We start from the raw sequence: 15,968 nt of genomic DNA on the forward strand, positions 1-15,968 counted from the left end.
TTGGGGAGCTAGGACATATGATGAGGGAGTGTTCGACACAAACTAGTACTGCTCCTAGACCTGCATGAGGAGGTTACCAGGCACCACGAGGAGGCCAGCAGAGGAATACGGCCTCAGCTATAGTTTTCGCTTTGACGCCAGTAGATGCTGAGGCGGCAGGAGATGTGGTGACAGGTACTGTTTCAATACTGTTATTTAAAGCTACTGTTTTTTTTTATTCTGGGGCGACGCATTTGTTTATCGCCTAGGATTATGTTAAATTGTGTGTATTTGAGCCTCAGCAGTTAGAAATTAGTTTGTCTGTTGCTACGCCGACTGGGAGCGTAGGGGTATGTAGAAAGGTACTCAGGGACTGTCCATTGGATATTCAGGGGAGGTCTTTGTTAGCTAACCTGGTGGTTTTAGACATGCATGGGTTTGAGGTAATCTTGGGCATGGATTGGCTAGCTGCCCACTATGCTAGCATTGATTGCCATTAGAGAGTGGTAGTGTTTAGACCTCCAAAGGGATAGGAGTACAGATTCGTGGGATCACATGTGTGCACCCCACTTCAGTTATTATCTGCTATTCAGGCATGTAAATTTCTATCAGAAGGTTGTCAGGGATATTTAACCTATGTGAAGGCTGTATCAGAAGGGGAACTGAGGGTAGAGGATATCCCAGTGGTGAGGGATTTTCCTAATGTATTTCTCGAGGATTTGCCGGGACTACCTCCTGATCGTGAGGTAGAGTTCGTTATTGACCTAGTTTCAGGGACAGCGCCGATTTCGAAGGCGCCGTATAGAATGGCACCGGCAGAGCTGAAAGAATTGAAAGAGCAGTTGCAAGAGCTATTAGATAAAGGGTTCATTCGGCCCAGTGTGTCACCCTGGGGAGCATCGGTTTTTTTTGTAAGAAAGAAGGATGACTCGATGAGATTGTGCATCAACTATCGAGAAATAAATAAAGTAACTATTAAGAATAAATACTCGCTCCCGCGTATTGATGATTTGTTTGACCAGTTACAGGGGACACAAATCTTTTCGAAGATAGATTTATGCTTTGGGTACCATCAGGTGAAAGTCAGGGCAGAAGATGTTCTGAAGACGGCATTTAGAACACGGTATGGTCACTATGAATTTCTAGTTATGCCGTTTGGGTTGACGAATGCTCCTACAGTGTTTATGGATCTTATGAACATGGTTTTTCACCAGTACTTGGATCAGTTTGTGGTAGTATTTGTTGATGATATACTGGTGTATTCGAAGAGTCCATAGGAGCATCTAAGTATAGTGTTGCAAGTATTGCGAGAGAAGAAGCTATATGCGAAGCTCAAGAAGTTTGAGTTCTGGCTGGAACAGGTTACCTTCCTTGGACACGTTATATCCAGGGGTGGTATTTCTGTTGATTCGAGTAAGATTGAGGCGGTAGTTGACTGGGTACGACCAAAGAATGTGCACGAGATCAGGAGTTTCCTAGGATTGGCTGGGTACTACTGCAGGTTTGTTGAGGGCTTCTCTAGATTGTCAGGCCCACTTACCCGATTAACCAGGAAGGGAGTGAAGTTTGAGTGGTCTAATGAATGTGAACAGAGCTTCTAGGAATTGAAGCAGCGACTCATCACTGCGCCTCTATTGACAATTCCTTCAGGAGAAGAAGGGTTTGTGATTTATAGTGATGCGTCCCATAAAGGGCTCGGATGCGTGTTGATGCAGCGGGGGAGAGTGATAGCCTATGCCTCACAACAGTTGAAAGAATATGAGAAGAACTGCCCTACCCATGATCTAGAGTTGGCGGTAGTTGTTTATGCGCTGAAGATTTGGAGGTACTATCTATATGGGGGTATGTGTGAGATATTTACTGACCATAAGAGTTTAAAGTATTTCTTTACACAAAAGGAATTGAATATGAGGCAGAGGAGATGGCTGGAGCTAATAAAGGATTACAACTACACTATTAGCTACCACCCGGGAAAGGCTAATGTGGTTGCTGATGCTTTGAGTCGGAAATCAATGGATTCATCTGTATCTGCAGTGGAGATTCAGCATCTGATTCAGATGGATCTGGAGAGGCTCGGCATGGAGCTAGTAAAGGGCAATCACCAGACGTTCATTGCTGACTTGGTTTTGCAGCCAACTCTACAGGAGAGGATTAAAGTAGCCCAGAGGAATGACGTAGAACTAGTAGAGCTTATGGGAAAGGTGCATGATGGTCAGGAACCATAGTTTAGCATTTTAGATGATGGAGCCTTGAGGTTTCGTACCAGGTTATGCATTCCTGCCGGTCTTGAGATCAAGAGGGTCATTCTGGAGGAAGCGCATCGATCCCTATATACTGTACATCCAGGTGGCACTAAAATGTATAGGGATCTTCGAGAGTCCTTTTGGTGGAGCAACATGAAGAGGGAGATAGCTCGGTATGTAGATCAGTGTTTGACGTGCCAACAAGTGAAGGCTGAGCATCAGAGACCGGCGGGATCGTTGCAGCCACTCCACATTCCTTAGTGGAAGTGGGAGCATATAGCGATGAATTTCGTCTCAGGATTACCACCGGAATTGTATGGACAGGATGCTATCTGGGTAATGGTGGATCGACTGACGAAGACTGCCCACTTTTTCCGATCAGAGTTAGCTACTCCATGGACAAATTGGCTGAGTTATACATCCAAGAGATAGTTAGACTCCACGGCGTCCCAGTGTCCATAGTTTTAGATAGAGAACCATGGTTCACATCTCGTTTTTAGAAGAGTCTGCAAGGGGCCATGGGTTCTCAATTGTCGTTCAGCACAGCTTTTCATCCTCAGACAGATGGACAGACAGAGAGGACGATACAGATTCTGGAGGATATGCTACGAGCATGTGTGCTAGACTTTGGAGGTCGTTGGATGCAGTATTTGCCAATGGTTGAGTTTGCGTATAATAACAGCTACCAAGCCAACATTGGGATGGCACCGTATGAGGCACTGTATGGCAGGAGGTGCCGATCCCCGTTGTACTGGGATGAGGTTGGAGAGAGACAGGTATTGGGGCCAGAGCTGATACAGTAGACTCAGGATAAAGTCAGACTCATCAAAGACAGGATCAGGACAACGCAGAGCCGGCAAAAGAGTTATGCTGATACTCATTGGCGAGAATTGGAGTTTGACATAGGAGATCACGTGTTCCTGAAGGTGGCACCGCTGAAGGGTGTTATGAGGTTCAGGAGGAAGGGTAAGTTGAGCCCTAAGTATACTGGACCATTCGAGATTCTTGAGAGAGTGGGTCCAGTTGCCTATTGTTTGGTATTACCGCCGATCCTATCTAGGATCCATGACGTATTCCACGTTTCTATACTGAGGAAATACGTCCCAAACCCCTCCCATGTGATTAGATATAAAGCACTGGAGTTGGGCGATACTTTAGCTTATGAGGAAGTGCCAGTGCAAATTCTTGACTGGAAGGAACAGGAACTACGCACAAAGAAGATTCCACTGGTAAAAGTTCTGTGGTGCAACCGTGCCATTGAGGAGGCTTCCTGGGAAATATAGGATCAGATGCGTCAGAGATATCCGCACTTATTTAGTGGAGTTTAGAGCTGAATCAGTCAAGTGAATGGAATAGTATTGTAATTTATAATTGTATAGTGTAACGTAAGATATATAGGGTTTTTAGTTTTGAAACGTGAATAGTTTTGGGAAAATTTTGAATAGTTGTAATCTCTCAGAGCCCTTGTTGTAACCACGGTATTCCTCCGCCATAAGTGAGGGTAATCAATAAAAATAAGAAGTGTTTTTGCTAAGAAAGGGAAACAGGGGAAATGGCAAATTTCGAGGACAAAATTTTTATAAGGATAGAAGAATGTAAAAACCCCAAAAAAAGATATAAAAGATTAATAGAATGATTTCAAAAAAATAAAAATTTTTTAAAAAATTAATTAAAAAAATATATTAATTAATTAATTAATTAAACAAATTTAAAAAGAAAAAGAAAAAAATTAATTAATTAAAATTAATTTTTTTATTAAAAAATATTATTATTAATTTTAATTAACTATTATTATTATTATTATTATTATTATTATTATTATTATTATTATATTTATCCTCCTGAAGCTTCAACAAGCTTCAGGAGATTCAAAGTATATTTATTATTATTATTATTATTATTATTATTATTATTATTATTATTACTATTCTTCTTCTTCTTCTTTTCTTTTCTTTTCTCTGCAACTCTCTGAACTCTCTCCCTCTCTCCTCGATTTCGTGATGGATTTTCGCCCGATCAAAAATCCGAAGATACCATTGGACTCCATTCGCTGCTGCCGTCATTTCTACCAAAGCGGATCAGCGGCGTAAGCGTATTCCCTAGGGTAAGCCATTTTTCCCTTTTTCTTTAATTTCTTGCAAAATATAAGCCCAATTGACGAACAGACACCACCACGAGAATCTAGGGATGATTCAGTCTAGTGGGACGGAATTCTCGTGGGGGTGTCGGGCCAAAACCCCAAATTTGGGGTGCGGCGATTATTAAGGGACTTATTTTTAATTAATTAGCATTAATTTAGAAATACTAAAATATTAAGCATCTGAGACTGAAGTAGGATTTCTGAAATTTAGGACCCGGGTGAGCGCCGCGGGTGTAATTTTGGGACCCGCAGGCAAAACTTGAAAAATTAAGTAGGGATGTTAAATAATAGTTTCAATATTAATTTGAGGTATATGGAGCCTAGGGAAGACTAGATGAGTATTATTTTGGAGAAATAGATTAATTAATCTGGGGAAAATATAAATTTTAGGAGTTGAATTTTGGGCGCTAAGGGCGTAGGATTTGGGTCCTAAGGAATTTCTCAATAGTCAGGTAAGGGAATAAACTAAAGTAGTAATTTTCCATACAAATTATTATTGATTATAAGTAAATTTATTTTCAGAAAAGCATATGATATATTGTGTATTACGAATGAAATTTACGATTGGGAAAATACTACTATGATGATTAAAATGTATATGTATGTATGAGATGTAAGGAATTCACGATTTTAGAATATGAAGTATGATTTTTTTTTTACAGCACATGTATGGCATGAATATTGTTTTACGTGGAATGTATTATGATTTGAAAAATTTTACGAACGAAACATGTTTTCAGGTATTATGAAAAGATGAATTATGTTGTGATGGTTTTGACGATTATATGATAAATGATGTATTTTCAGAATATATATACCTGAAACAATTTTGGCGCGAGACCATATATTTATGTTATCGGCACGAGGCCGTATTTATGTTATTGACGCGAGGCCATATATTTATGTTATCGACACGAGACCATGTATTTATGTTATCGGCACGAGGCCGTATTTATGTTATCGGCACGAGGCCGTATTTATGTTATTGGCGCGAGGCCATGTATTTATGTTTTCAGCACGAGGTCGTAATTACTATATTTTCGGCACGAGGCCATAATGATGTTATATATATGATCATGTATTATATGTTATCACCACCAGGATATTAGTTTAGTTCAGTTCAGGGGCTTGGTACCGTAGCTATATGTGTAGATCAGATATGTACGTCAGATTAGTGCTAATCATCCCACGAGGGGATGGGAGATGGATAGTCGATGTGGCTTTCAATAGAGTGTGGAAGTCCACCTAGCAGTCTGGACCAGGGTGTGGCGGGCTCATCGTACTTACAGACATATTTGATTCGGTAGTGGTCGGCCAGCCATTGTCGGGTCTCGCCTTCGGGCTGCACAACCCGTCATGGGGGGTAATACATGACACGAGCTAGCTATTCATCCTGGGTTTGTTTTCAGTACTACAGTTATAACAGATGATTTTATGTATGTTATGATTTATTAACAGATGTGAAAATATATGTTTACCTAGTACGATATGATGATGTTTATAGATTTATGAAATGTACTATATACGTATAAATGCATTAAATATTCATATTGTCACACAGCTGTATTTAGTTTATTTTCCCTTACTGAGAAGTGTCTCACCCCCGAACATTAAATGATTTTCAGGAAATCCAGGGAGACCGGTGGGCTAGAGTCGCCATTGAGTGATTGGAGCTTCCCTACTATAAGGGTAAGCATTGAATTAGGATCGGGAGTTTTTGTTATTTAATCCTAGTGTTATTTTGACTTTTGGAGGTTGTATATCATAATAGTATTTTGATGTTATAGAAAGTTTTGGTATTATGTTTTATGATTGGATGTTTAAGATTTTATGTTTACTGCTGCTAGGTTTTCCGCTGTGTTTGACAGGTGTCCCCGCTACCCACGGGTTCGGGTTGACCATTTTATTTATTATGTGATATTTTATGTTAAGAAATTGAGAGATGTTACAGATAGATCCTAGAAAATCTCTTTTCTTAATACCCTTATTCCCCCTTCATTCGGAGCTGCCGTAACTCGAGATCATCATATTCCTATGTTACCTATAATATGTGGAAGTATCGATGTAGTTTCATGGAGTCATTCGACCTAACGCTTTTGATAAAGGCATGTAGGCATAGCTCCACACGGAAGTAGTCAAGCAAGAGAAATTGATATACTAAATATCCAAAAAATTGTTGATCAACTAGACCTCATCTATGTATACTTCAAAGGGGATTTATTATTATTATTATTTTGAAAAAAAAAAAAAAAACAAAGGAAAAAGTTAAAAGGGATAAATTGTTTTCATAGTTACAAATTAACCCTGTGTTTAGAGAGACATTAGATTTGGAGATGTATTGAATTTAAATAAAATGTAATATGAACTTATATTAAAACTTGTTTAAATCCATTAAAATTCAAATTTAATGTCCGAAATTTATGCTCCCAAACGCAGCTTAAAAATCTTTAAATTATGTGTAACACACTTCACATAGCTGGAGTCTAAATTAACTTTATAAGGTCAAAATTTCCTTAGTACACTCCACACTCATAAGGTCAAAATTTCTCTAATACATATCTAATGTGTGATCGTGACATCCTACCCAGTATTGCTAGGGTGGCTCCGTACATTTTTGACGTGAGGTTGCTTTTAACTAGGGTCCCATATGATAGTACCCCTAGGGTAACTATAATACCAAATATAATGGTCTTAGATTCAATTCTAATGAAATATTGTCTGTTTTGATTCACCAACCTCATAATTTGTCTTATAAGGGCACCTTATATAGTTGGAGGTCTATCAATTTTATAATTCTAAAATATTCCTAATACACATTCGATGTGGGATCGTGACACTATACTTTATACTATTTAATGTAAAAAATACATACACATGAGAATATATTGAGAGGAAGGTTAAGTAAAATAATCATCTCATAAACCTTTTCAACCAACTTTTCACACAACACTTACAAATTTGTAACAAAAAAAGAGCACTAAAAAATTATACCGGTGAATTTTATTCCCTTAATTAACCCCTTCCAAGCTCTTAAAAAATAAAATAAAATAAAATAAAATCATAAATTGTATTTTTTTTTAAAAAATTGACACAATATATAGGCTTTGCCTTTGTCAGATGCAAATACTTCAAAAGTATTAAATACATTAATTAATTTAAAATAAACTCTGTCCTTGGAAGACATTATAAATTAATTGTCCACTACACTGAAAAATGAATAAAAATGGATAAAAAATTATATAAGTACATTAATTAATGAAATAGAATGGTGAAAAGATGAGATCATTAAATTATCATGTATGTTGCTCCATGTAAATGTGTGAGATGGAATTAATGTTGATGCAGATTGCAGGGACACTGCCTCCTGATTAAAATCAACGCTCTTATTAACTAACCCCTCCAATATTTATTTCTCACAACTACCCACCTTTGCCATTTCATTCTTTGACCTTTGGTAGAGGTGAATTTCTTCTTCTTCCTCTTATTATTATTATTACTCAAAGTTTAGCTGAATAAAGGCTTTTTAAGATTAAATATTGAGCACCTCATAACTATGTTACGATAGGTCCGAACACTTGCTCTGAATCGACTTCCACATCATAATTACAGTATAGATCTCTTTGTATTTGTAATTTTCCTACCTTCGGAGGAAAAGATCCTTCCCCTTCAATAATTGTTACTCGGACATCTTTACTCAACTTATAGCAGCTTACCAAACAAATGCTCTCTTAGGATTCCCTCATTTAGGATCCCTGGGAAAGAGGATCAAGTTAGCCCTTACGAATGACTTGATGCACTATCTCCCAAAATGTGCTGAGTTGGAATCCATTTACCTTAGTGAAATCTAAAATATGAATGAATGGCGACAATACCTGGGCTTAATCATTTACAATATTATTATTATTATTATTATTATTATTTGTTGTGTATGATTTTTTTATGATTATAATTGTGATTAATTGGACCTGGGTTTAGTAATTCACTAATTGAGAACGAGAATTGGAGCCTCATTTTATCTTCTAGGGGTTTGGAATTGGACTTGGGGGAAGGGGTGATTGGTTGACTTGAATAAAATTAGTTAGGTTACATAAAGAGTGAACTCGCCTTTTTAAAAATAGTATATAGAAGTTCAAGGTAATAAGAGGTATTGGATTTAATTTTAAATGAATTTTTTTTTATTATATAGGAACTCCAGCTACCAACAAACCATTCAGACCCCTTGATGCTGCACCAAACCTACGGATCAGCGTCCTCCATCCCAAAGTTTTGCTGATCAAAGTAAAGTCTGGAATGCAGACACGACTTCTGTGCATCAATTGGACGTTCGGTCAACCTGACCCTTGGGACACATCTCCATTACCATCCACGGTCTTCGCTAGCTCACAGAGAACTCTCACCATCCATGGTCCCCACTGGTTCACAGATCGAACTTTCACCATCCATAGTCCCCCGCTGGCTCACAGAGTAAACTCTTACCATCCACAAGTACTGTTGGTTCCGTGAGTGTATCTACCTGAAATTGAACCTTGGATGCTCCTTCTTACGTGCTGATGTCTTTCCATCGCGCCATGCTTGTGGGGGAGAAACTCTAATTTTTTAATTTAGTATGAGGGAGTTGAAGTGCCAAAGGACTCGTACAAATTGAAATTTCGGATGATCTTAAAAAAAAAAAAAAAAACCAGCATACAAAAGTTTGTCCCTTGAAAGAAAAGGGAATGCAAAAGAAAAATAAAATAGAAACACTATAAACATAAATCAAAGGTTAATACAATGCAAATCAAAAATTTTCCATCAATTTGTTGTATATTTAATTTTCATTTTCTTTTTGTTTAATACCCACATGAAATACAAATTCCTTCATATTTCTTATTTCCTTTCTTTCATGTGCTTTCAAGTTTCAAACAAAACTTATGGGGTTCACTAATTTTTACACACTAATATTTTGACACCTAAAAAGAGTATTATGTATGGACTGAGATAGAAATTATTTTACTGATTAATTTAAATGAAATCGAATCAAAATATGCATGAATTTGGAGACTTCGGTAGAATTTAATAAACTTGATACAAATTAAAGATAAGAATCATGAAAACAAATTTTTTTAAGCATAGAGTTAAAATTGCATACATTTCACATATTCCAAACTTATGATGATATGGAAGTATTGAAGTATTATGGTCTGAGTTTGTATTTTTTTCTAAAACAATGCAATTCTAAATCGAGGTATAAACGATAAAATTTTAAAGTCATTAAATTTGAATTTTTTTTTTAAATATTTGCTTAATTTAAACATGTCAGCAAGAATAAACCTGTAATACCCCAATCCCGAAGGATTTGGAATATTTACTTTTTACCATTTATTTACAACAGAAGTAAATAAACTCAATTATTATTAAACAAGAGCACTAATTAACCGTATTATAAACATTTATTCCAAAAGAATAAAAATTACACAATACATAATCATCTGATATCATACTAATATTTTTAATTAGTCTTTATTTTTCTATTCCCACCCGCATGCTTGCTATGCCTGATTTTTGATATGTTCTTCAGAGTTATCTAAAATGTAAAATATGATTGAGGTGAGATGACGCTTAGTAAGTAAATAAGATTATTATTAATGTGTGGCCAAAATGAGTTTTTAAAATTTCGTAAAATAATATTTAATATTATAACTTCAAAACTACTTTTAAAATAAATATAAAATTTAAAAATTTTTGCATAAAACTTTTACCATCAACTATAACAGTAAAATTTAATAAACATATACTGTGACTATTAAATTAAACTTTTACCTTTAAAACTGTAAAAATATTTAATTATATACATATATATGTATACTTTTCCTTATACGTTTCCTTTAGATCATTATTTAGGCACAAGAATGACCATTTTCATATAAACATATACTTTTCCTTCAAATCATCAATGACTCTGTACACGTAATTAAATATGTATAAACATATATTATAAAAATTACCTTTAGGCCCATTAGCCGTAAGTCATGTTTACCCCCATGATTGGATTGTACGGTCCGAAAACTGGATTTAGCTGGCTGGCCGACCAAACTTAATCAACGTACATAATCATTAAGTGAGATTTTTCTTATTAAATCCTGGTCTAGAATCAGGTGAGCACTCAGGAGAAATTCACTAACATATAAAACTACTCTGTAAATAGTGTGGGTGCACTCTGTAACTTTGAACTTCCTTTAGCATAAGGGGTTTTAAAGCTATCTTATTATAATTTATGCAATTTAAAATAATATAGTGAAAATATCATCTTTACTTATATTTTCATGAAACATGTAACGTAAAAATAAACTCATGCCATATAATTTTTGTGCTATATATATTTTGAATAGAAAGAAATGCTAAAAATTACCCGAGTGGATTAGAACATTTCTTAACCCAAAAATAAATGCAAGTATATTAAAGATAAAATTGGTATTGTAAGAACCCGAACAGTGATAAATGGGGTAAATAAATAAGAGAGGGGTAAAATTGGCATTTGAACAGGCTTCGTTTCGTCGATGAAGGCCATGCATTTCTCGTCGATGAAATTCAGGGGCTCGTCGACGAGGAGAAGCTGAGGAGTTTCGAAAAAATCGATGATCTCAGATTTGTCGACGAAGCCACCGATTCGTCGACGAGAACACCATTTCATCGACGAATTAGGCCGGGTCAAAGGGTTATAAATAGGAATTTCCTTTACTTCCTCACTAAGTAACTTCAAATATCTCTCTCTCCCTCTCTGAACCTCTCCCTACTCTCTCTTTCTCTCTAGATTTCTTTGCCGATCGTTGCTGGAATCAAGAATCGAAAGTTAGCACAAGGATCGTGGAAGGATTCTCTACAAGTTCTATGGATTAAATCCCGTTTTGGAGATTTTTGGGTTTTGGTGAAAATTTGAGGTAAGACTCAGTTTTCATTTCTGATCTGGTAGTTTTGTAGGTAACAGTGTCGTGAGCATATTCTGTACTATGATTTATAGGTTTTGGAACTCGATTTGCTGTTTAGGGGTCTTGGAGTTCGAGATTAATTTTGGGGAAAAGGTAAGGGGAACTACGTTTATATTGGTTATTTTTGAAATTGGACTCGGTGGAACTGTGGTTCACTGTCCTGTGTGTATTTTGGCTACTCATTTGGGGGGATCTAATGGAAAAAATTATGGGTTTTTCATTATTACAGTTTTGGGAAAAGGGGGTGACAGGCTGCATTCCTGGTTTTGTTGAAAACCGTGCGTATATGTTGATTTATACTGTGATATTAGGATGATCGTGCTTTGACTTATTTAAAATGTATTTGTTTGAAAAACCATGATTTAGATTACCAAATGGGTGTGGTTTATTTGGTTATATCAGCATGCATGTGTGTGTGATATGTTGAAATGCTAGTTGGAATGCGGTTTCAAAATTGTTCTAAGTACTAAGAGTGTTCGACTCTATATCCGAGAGTGTGTATTTTACTGCCTGCCATGTGGGCAAGAGTGTCCGGCTCTATATTCGAGGGCGTGAGCCTATTCCGACAGATTAGGTCGAAGGGTGTGGATCCACTAGTTATGCGCCGATACGATGCCATGGGAGTCAGGGAGTAGCCATGTGCCGGTGGAGCCGTGTTCGCGGGTTGGCTACGGGCCAACACCATATGTTGCGGGCCTGCTTCAGGCCGAAGGGTGTGACGACACCAAGATTGTTGATCATGTGTATGTGTATGGGTGCGTGTATGCACTGTGGAAACTAGTACTAGAATGCATTTAACTGCGTGTATGTTGTATTATGATAATACTCAAATGCCACACACCGATATAACTTGTGTTCTTTCTTACTGAGAGGTGTCTCACCCCTGTTGTACATATATTTTTATAGGTCCTTCGGGTAACCGGAACTAGCGTCCTGATGTAGGGAGCGTAGTTGCCGGTGTACCGCATTTAGCGCTAGGTAAGTGATAGGACTGTAATTTTGGTGGGTTGCCATTTTGGGATGTGATAGGTACCTGTTTGTATGTTTTGATAGAGCCATGTTTTGCTCTTGTTTAGACTTTGGTATGATACTGCATATGTATGTATGGTTTTTTCGCTACGTATATGATTGAGTTTTAATGTGTTTAGGGTGCCTGGGAACCCCACGGGGTTGGACCATCATCCTTTGTACTGTATCTGTGATGATTTGTATGATACAAGGACAAGTTAGGTTACATTTTAACCCTTGGGTCCCATTTCGAGGTTCGGGGCGTGACATGTATAATTAAATATGCGTAAAATAAATTTAGGGGGATTTTATGAAACTAACAAACATAATTGAATTTTACTTACAAATAAATTCGGGTATAAAATTTTAAAAAAAATCCTAACATAATCAAATATACTTATCTCTTTCTTTACCTTGAACACAACAAATATTTCTAAAAAATGAAATCGAAAAAAGTGGGTGAGTGAGAATTTAATTATAATCAAAATTCTTCTTCTACTAATTCTTTCACTTACTAATTTTTCTTTTCCTTGGAAAATTTTTGTGAAAAATGAAGGTTTAGAGTTTCTTATTTATAGGAAAATTTTGGGAAAGAAATGAAATTTGTAAAAGTGTGGGGAGAGGGATGAAATTATAATTTTTTTAAAATTAAGGAATGAGCATTGGATGAGTTAGGTATGGGTTAAGTATGGGGTGGAGATGAGAATCATGTGGGGGGAATGAGAGTGCTTGCCGACACTCACATTTAATTAATTTACTTAATTAATTAATTACTTAATTAATTTTTTAAATATTTTTTAAAATCATTATTATTAACATTGTTATTATTTTAAAACTATGTTTTAGTATCTATTTATTTTTTATTTTTGAAAAAAAATTAAGTTCGAATTTCGAAAACTCATGTGGGTCCCACATGGTCTTATGGGCCCTACACAACTTTGAGATCAAAGTGGGTCCTACGTAACTCCAATAGTCCTCATACGTTTTTATGAGCTCTATACAATTTCGAAACTCATGTGGACCCCCACACGGTTTCGGGACTCATGTGAGCCCCGCAAGATCTTGTGGACCCCGCATAGGATACTTAATTATTATTATTTTATCATATATTTTAACAAATTATGTCAATTAAAATATTATTTTATATACTTATTTACGTATACAAATAATGTCTATCATGTTTATTCTATAAAATTCCATTTTGATCAGGTCGACCTTCAAGAAGCCACTGAACTGCAATAGTCTCTGAGCACTTGTTTTGACAATATCTTTCTTATACATCAAATATGGAATCAAGGATTCTAATAGGGAAATACTTTCGTTTTGATTCTAAGACTATTATTCTACACATTTTTTTTTAGATTATTACAAAACCATCTACATTCATTCATAAAATTAAAGTACAAATGATTTGTATGTTCTTATGAGCATATTTGATTTTCTCTATCTTCATCTCTCAAATTTGTTTTATTTCAAATTATTTTAGCATAAGAATATTACAAAAGATGAATAAATTAAATTACTAATCAAGTTAAAGAAATATGAGCAACGTGTTAGAACAGGAAATATAATCTTTATCTCTAAAAAACAAGAGAATAAAATAATTACAAGAATTGAGATAGAAAATTTTTCATTAGACATTGAATAATAAAAATAAAAAAATAAAAAAATAAAAGACGAGAGGCTTTGTACAGTTGTATCCCTCTTCCTCCCCAAAGTCATTCTCCCATAAACATGGGTTTCTATTATCACGACCATGATCAATATATGTAATCACCATCATGTCCTCACCATCATCATCATCCCATCCCTACCCTCTAGACCTAAATTTCTATATACTGTATTTTCCCATTCCAAAATCGAATTGAACAGCAGCACAAGTCATTTCCCCCTCCTCTCTCTCTCTCTGAGCTTGGGCAGTACTGAGACAGAAACCAAACCCTAAATGTCTGAAGTTCTGCCATGGACATAACCTCCAGCGCAGCTCCCACCACCAGAGCCTCCCCTGATACTGACACTGACACCCCACCTCCACCTTCACAACAACCCTTCAAACCCACCTTCACCAACGGCGCAACCCTCAAGCCCCACCACCACCACCACCACCACCACCAACTGCCGCTCGCCACTCTGGTTTCCTACAAGGAATGTCTCAAGAACCATGCCGCCAGCCTCGGCGGTCACGCCCTCGACGGGTGCGGCGAGTTCATGCCTTCCCCCACCGCCACCTCCTCCGACCCTACCTCCCTCAAATGCGCCGCTTGCGGCTGCCACCGCAACTTCCACCGCCGCGAGCCCGAAGACCCCACCGACCACCCTTTGCTCGACTTCCCCCACCCGCACCCCCACCCCTACCACCACCGCCACCACCACCACCACCGTCCCTCGCCACCGCCACGCCAAGGCTCGGCTTCGCCGTCTCCGCCCCCTCCTCAGGCGTCGCCGCCGCCGCCCTCCACCTATTACTCTTCCGCTCCCCACATGCTGCTCGCGCTGAGCACGGGCCACTCGGGCCCGTCGTCCGACGACGGGGCGGCAGGTAATCCCGCGGCGAAGATGGCGGAGCAGCCGACTGGGCGGAAGAGGTTTCGGACCAAGTTCAGTCCAGAACAGAAAGAGAAAATGTTCAGTTTCTCTGAGAAATTGGGGTGGAAATTGCAGAGGAGCGACGAGGGTTTGGTGCAGGAATTCTGCAACGAGGTCGGTGTTAGCAGAGGCGTTCTCAAGGTGTGGATGCACAACAACAAGCACACCTTCGGGAAGAGATCAGAGCTCAATAATGGCGTCGACGGCGGCCAAAATAACATTAATAATACGAGCAATAGTAGAATGAGCTTCGACAGTACCAACGGGCACGCCCACAATGAGGCTAATAGCACTCTCCATCTCCGCGTTTCAACTAATGGGTCGTCTTCTTCCTCCTGATCAGTCTGTTCCAGAGCGTAGGAGTTCAGTTACAGAGCAAGCGAGGTAGGGAAGCGATCGAACAGAGGTTGCTGCAAGCCTGCAACTGCAAGTTATATCGATCAGTGGGTTTGTTCTTCTTAATTTATTATCCCATTTCTTCTGTTTCGATCAATGATCAATGATTAATTAATTACGTACTACCAGTCGCTGTTTCTGTTGAAGATCACAGCCGGGGAGTTAATAAGAATTAGGTTCATATTGATGAATTGTCTGTTAATCTCCCTTATTTCCTTTATTATCATATTATTAGAGTAATTGCCTTACTTCATTTGCGAGCATTAGTTAATGATCTTTCAGCTTCTTAAATATTATTGCAATACAACTCATTGCCATGGTTTCTTCCTTCCTCCTCCTCTTAAATGATCATTCATCTTCTCCAAATGTTTATGCGTTATTGCTCATTTTCCATGATTTCTTTTCTGTTCTTGGTTTCCTGGGTAATGGCCAAATGGGTTTTCGAGAAACACTTAAAATATGATGGGTTATCCCCCGTTTCTTTTAATTTCTCTTCTTTGCTGAGAATAATTAATGAAAGGACAGAGCACCCTTCAAAGTCGTGCGAAGGTGGAGCTTATCGGAACGGTTTTGTGGGGGTAGAGTATTACATTGGTTGCTAAACGTCGTCGGCTATTCTGTCCTTTACCTAAAATTAGGGTGGGCACATCT

The 15,968-nt window shown here is 37.7% G+C and overlaps 1 protein-coding gene across 1 annotated transcript; it reads left to right on the forward strand.

Annotated features, from left to right (window-relative positions):
• The first annotated feature begins 14,054 nt into the window (after positions 1 to 14,054).
• LOC131144632 (zinc-finger homeodomain protein 11-like) lies at positions 14,055 to 15,648 on the forward strand. The gene has a single exon (XM_058093378.1). It carries the CDS (start codon positions 14,298 to 14,300, stop codon positions 15,258 to 15,260), a length of 963 nt encoding a protein of 320 aa, XP_057949361.1. The 5' UTR covers positions 14,055 to 14,297; the 3' UTR covers positions 15,261 to 15,648.
• Positions 15,649 to 15,968: the final 320 nt, after the last annotated feature.

The sequence above is a fragment of the Malania oleifera genome, chromosome 12 (genome assembly GCF_029873635.1).
Source record: "Malania oleifera isolate guangnan ecotype guangnan chromosome 12, ASM2987363v1, whole genome shotgun sequence".
Classification (NCBI taxonomy): domain Eukaryota; kingdom Viridiplantae; phylum Streptophyta; class Magnoliopsida; order Santalales; family Ximeniaceae; genus Malania; species Malania oleifera.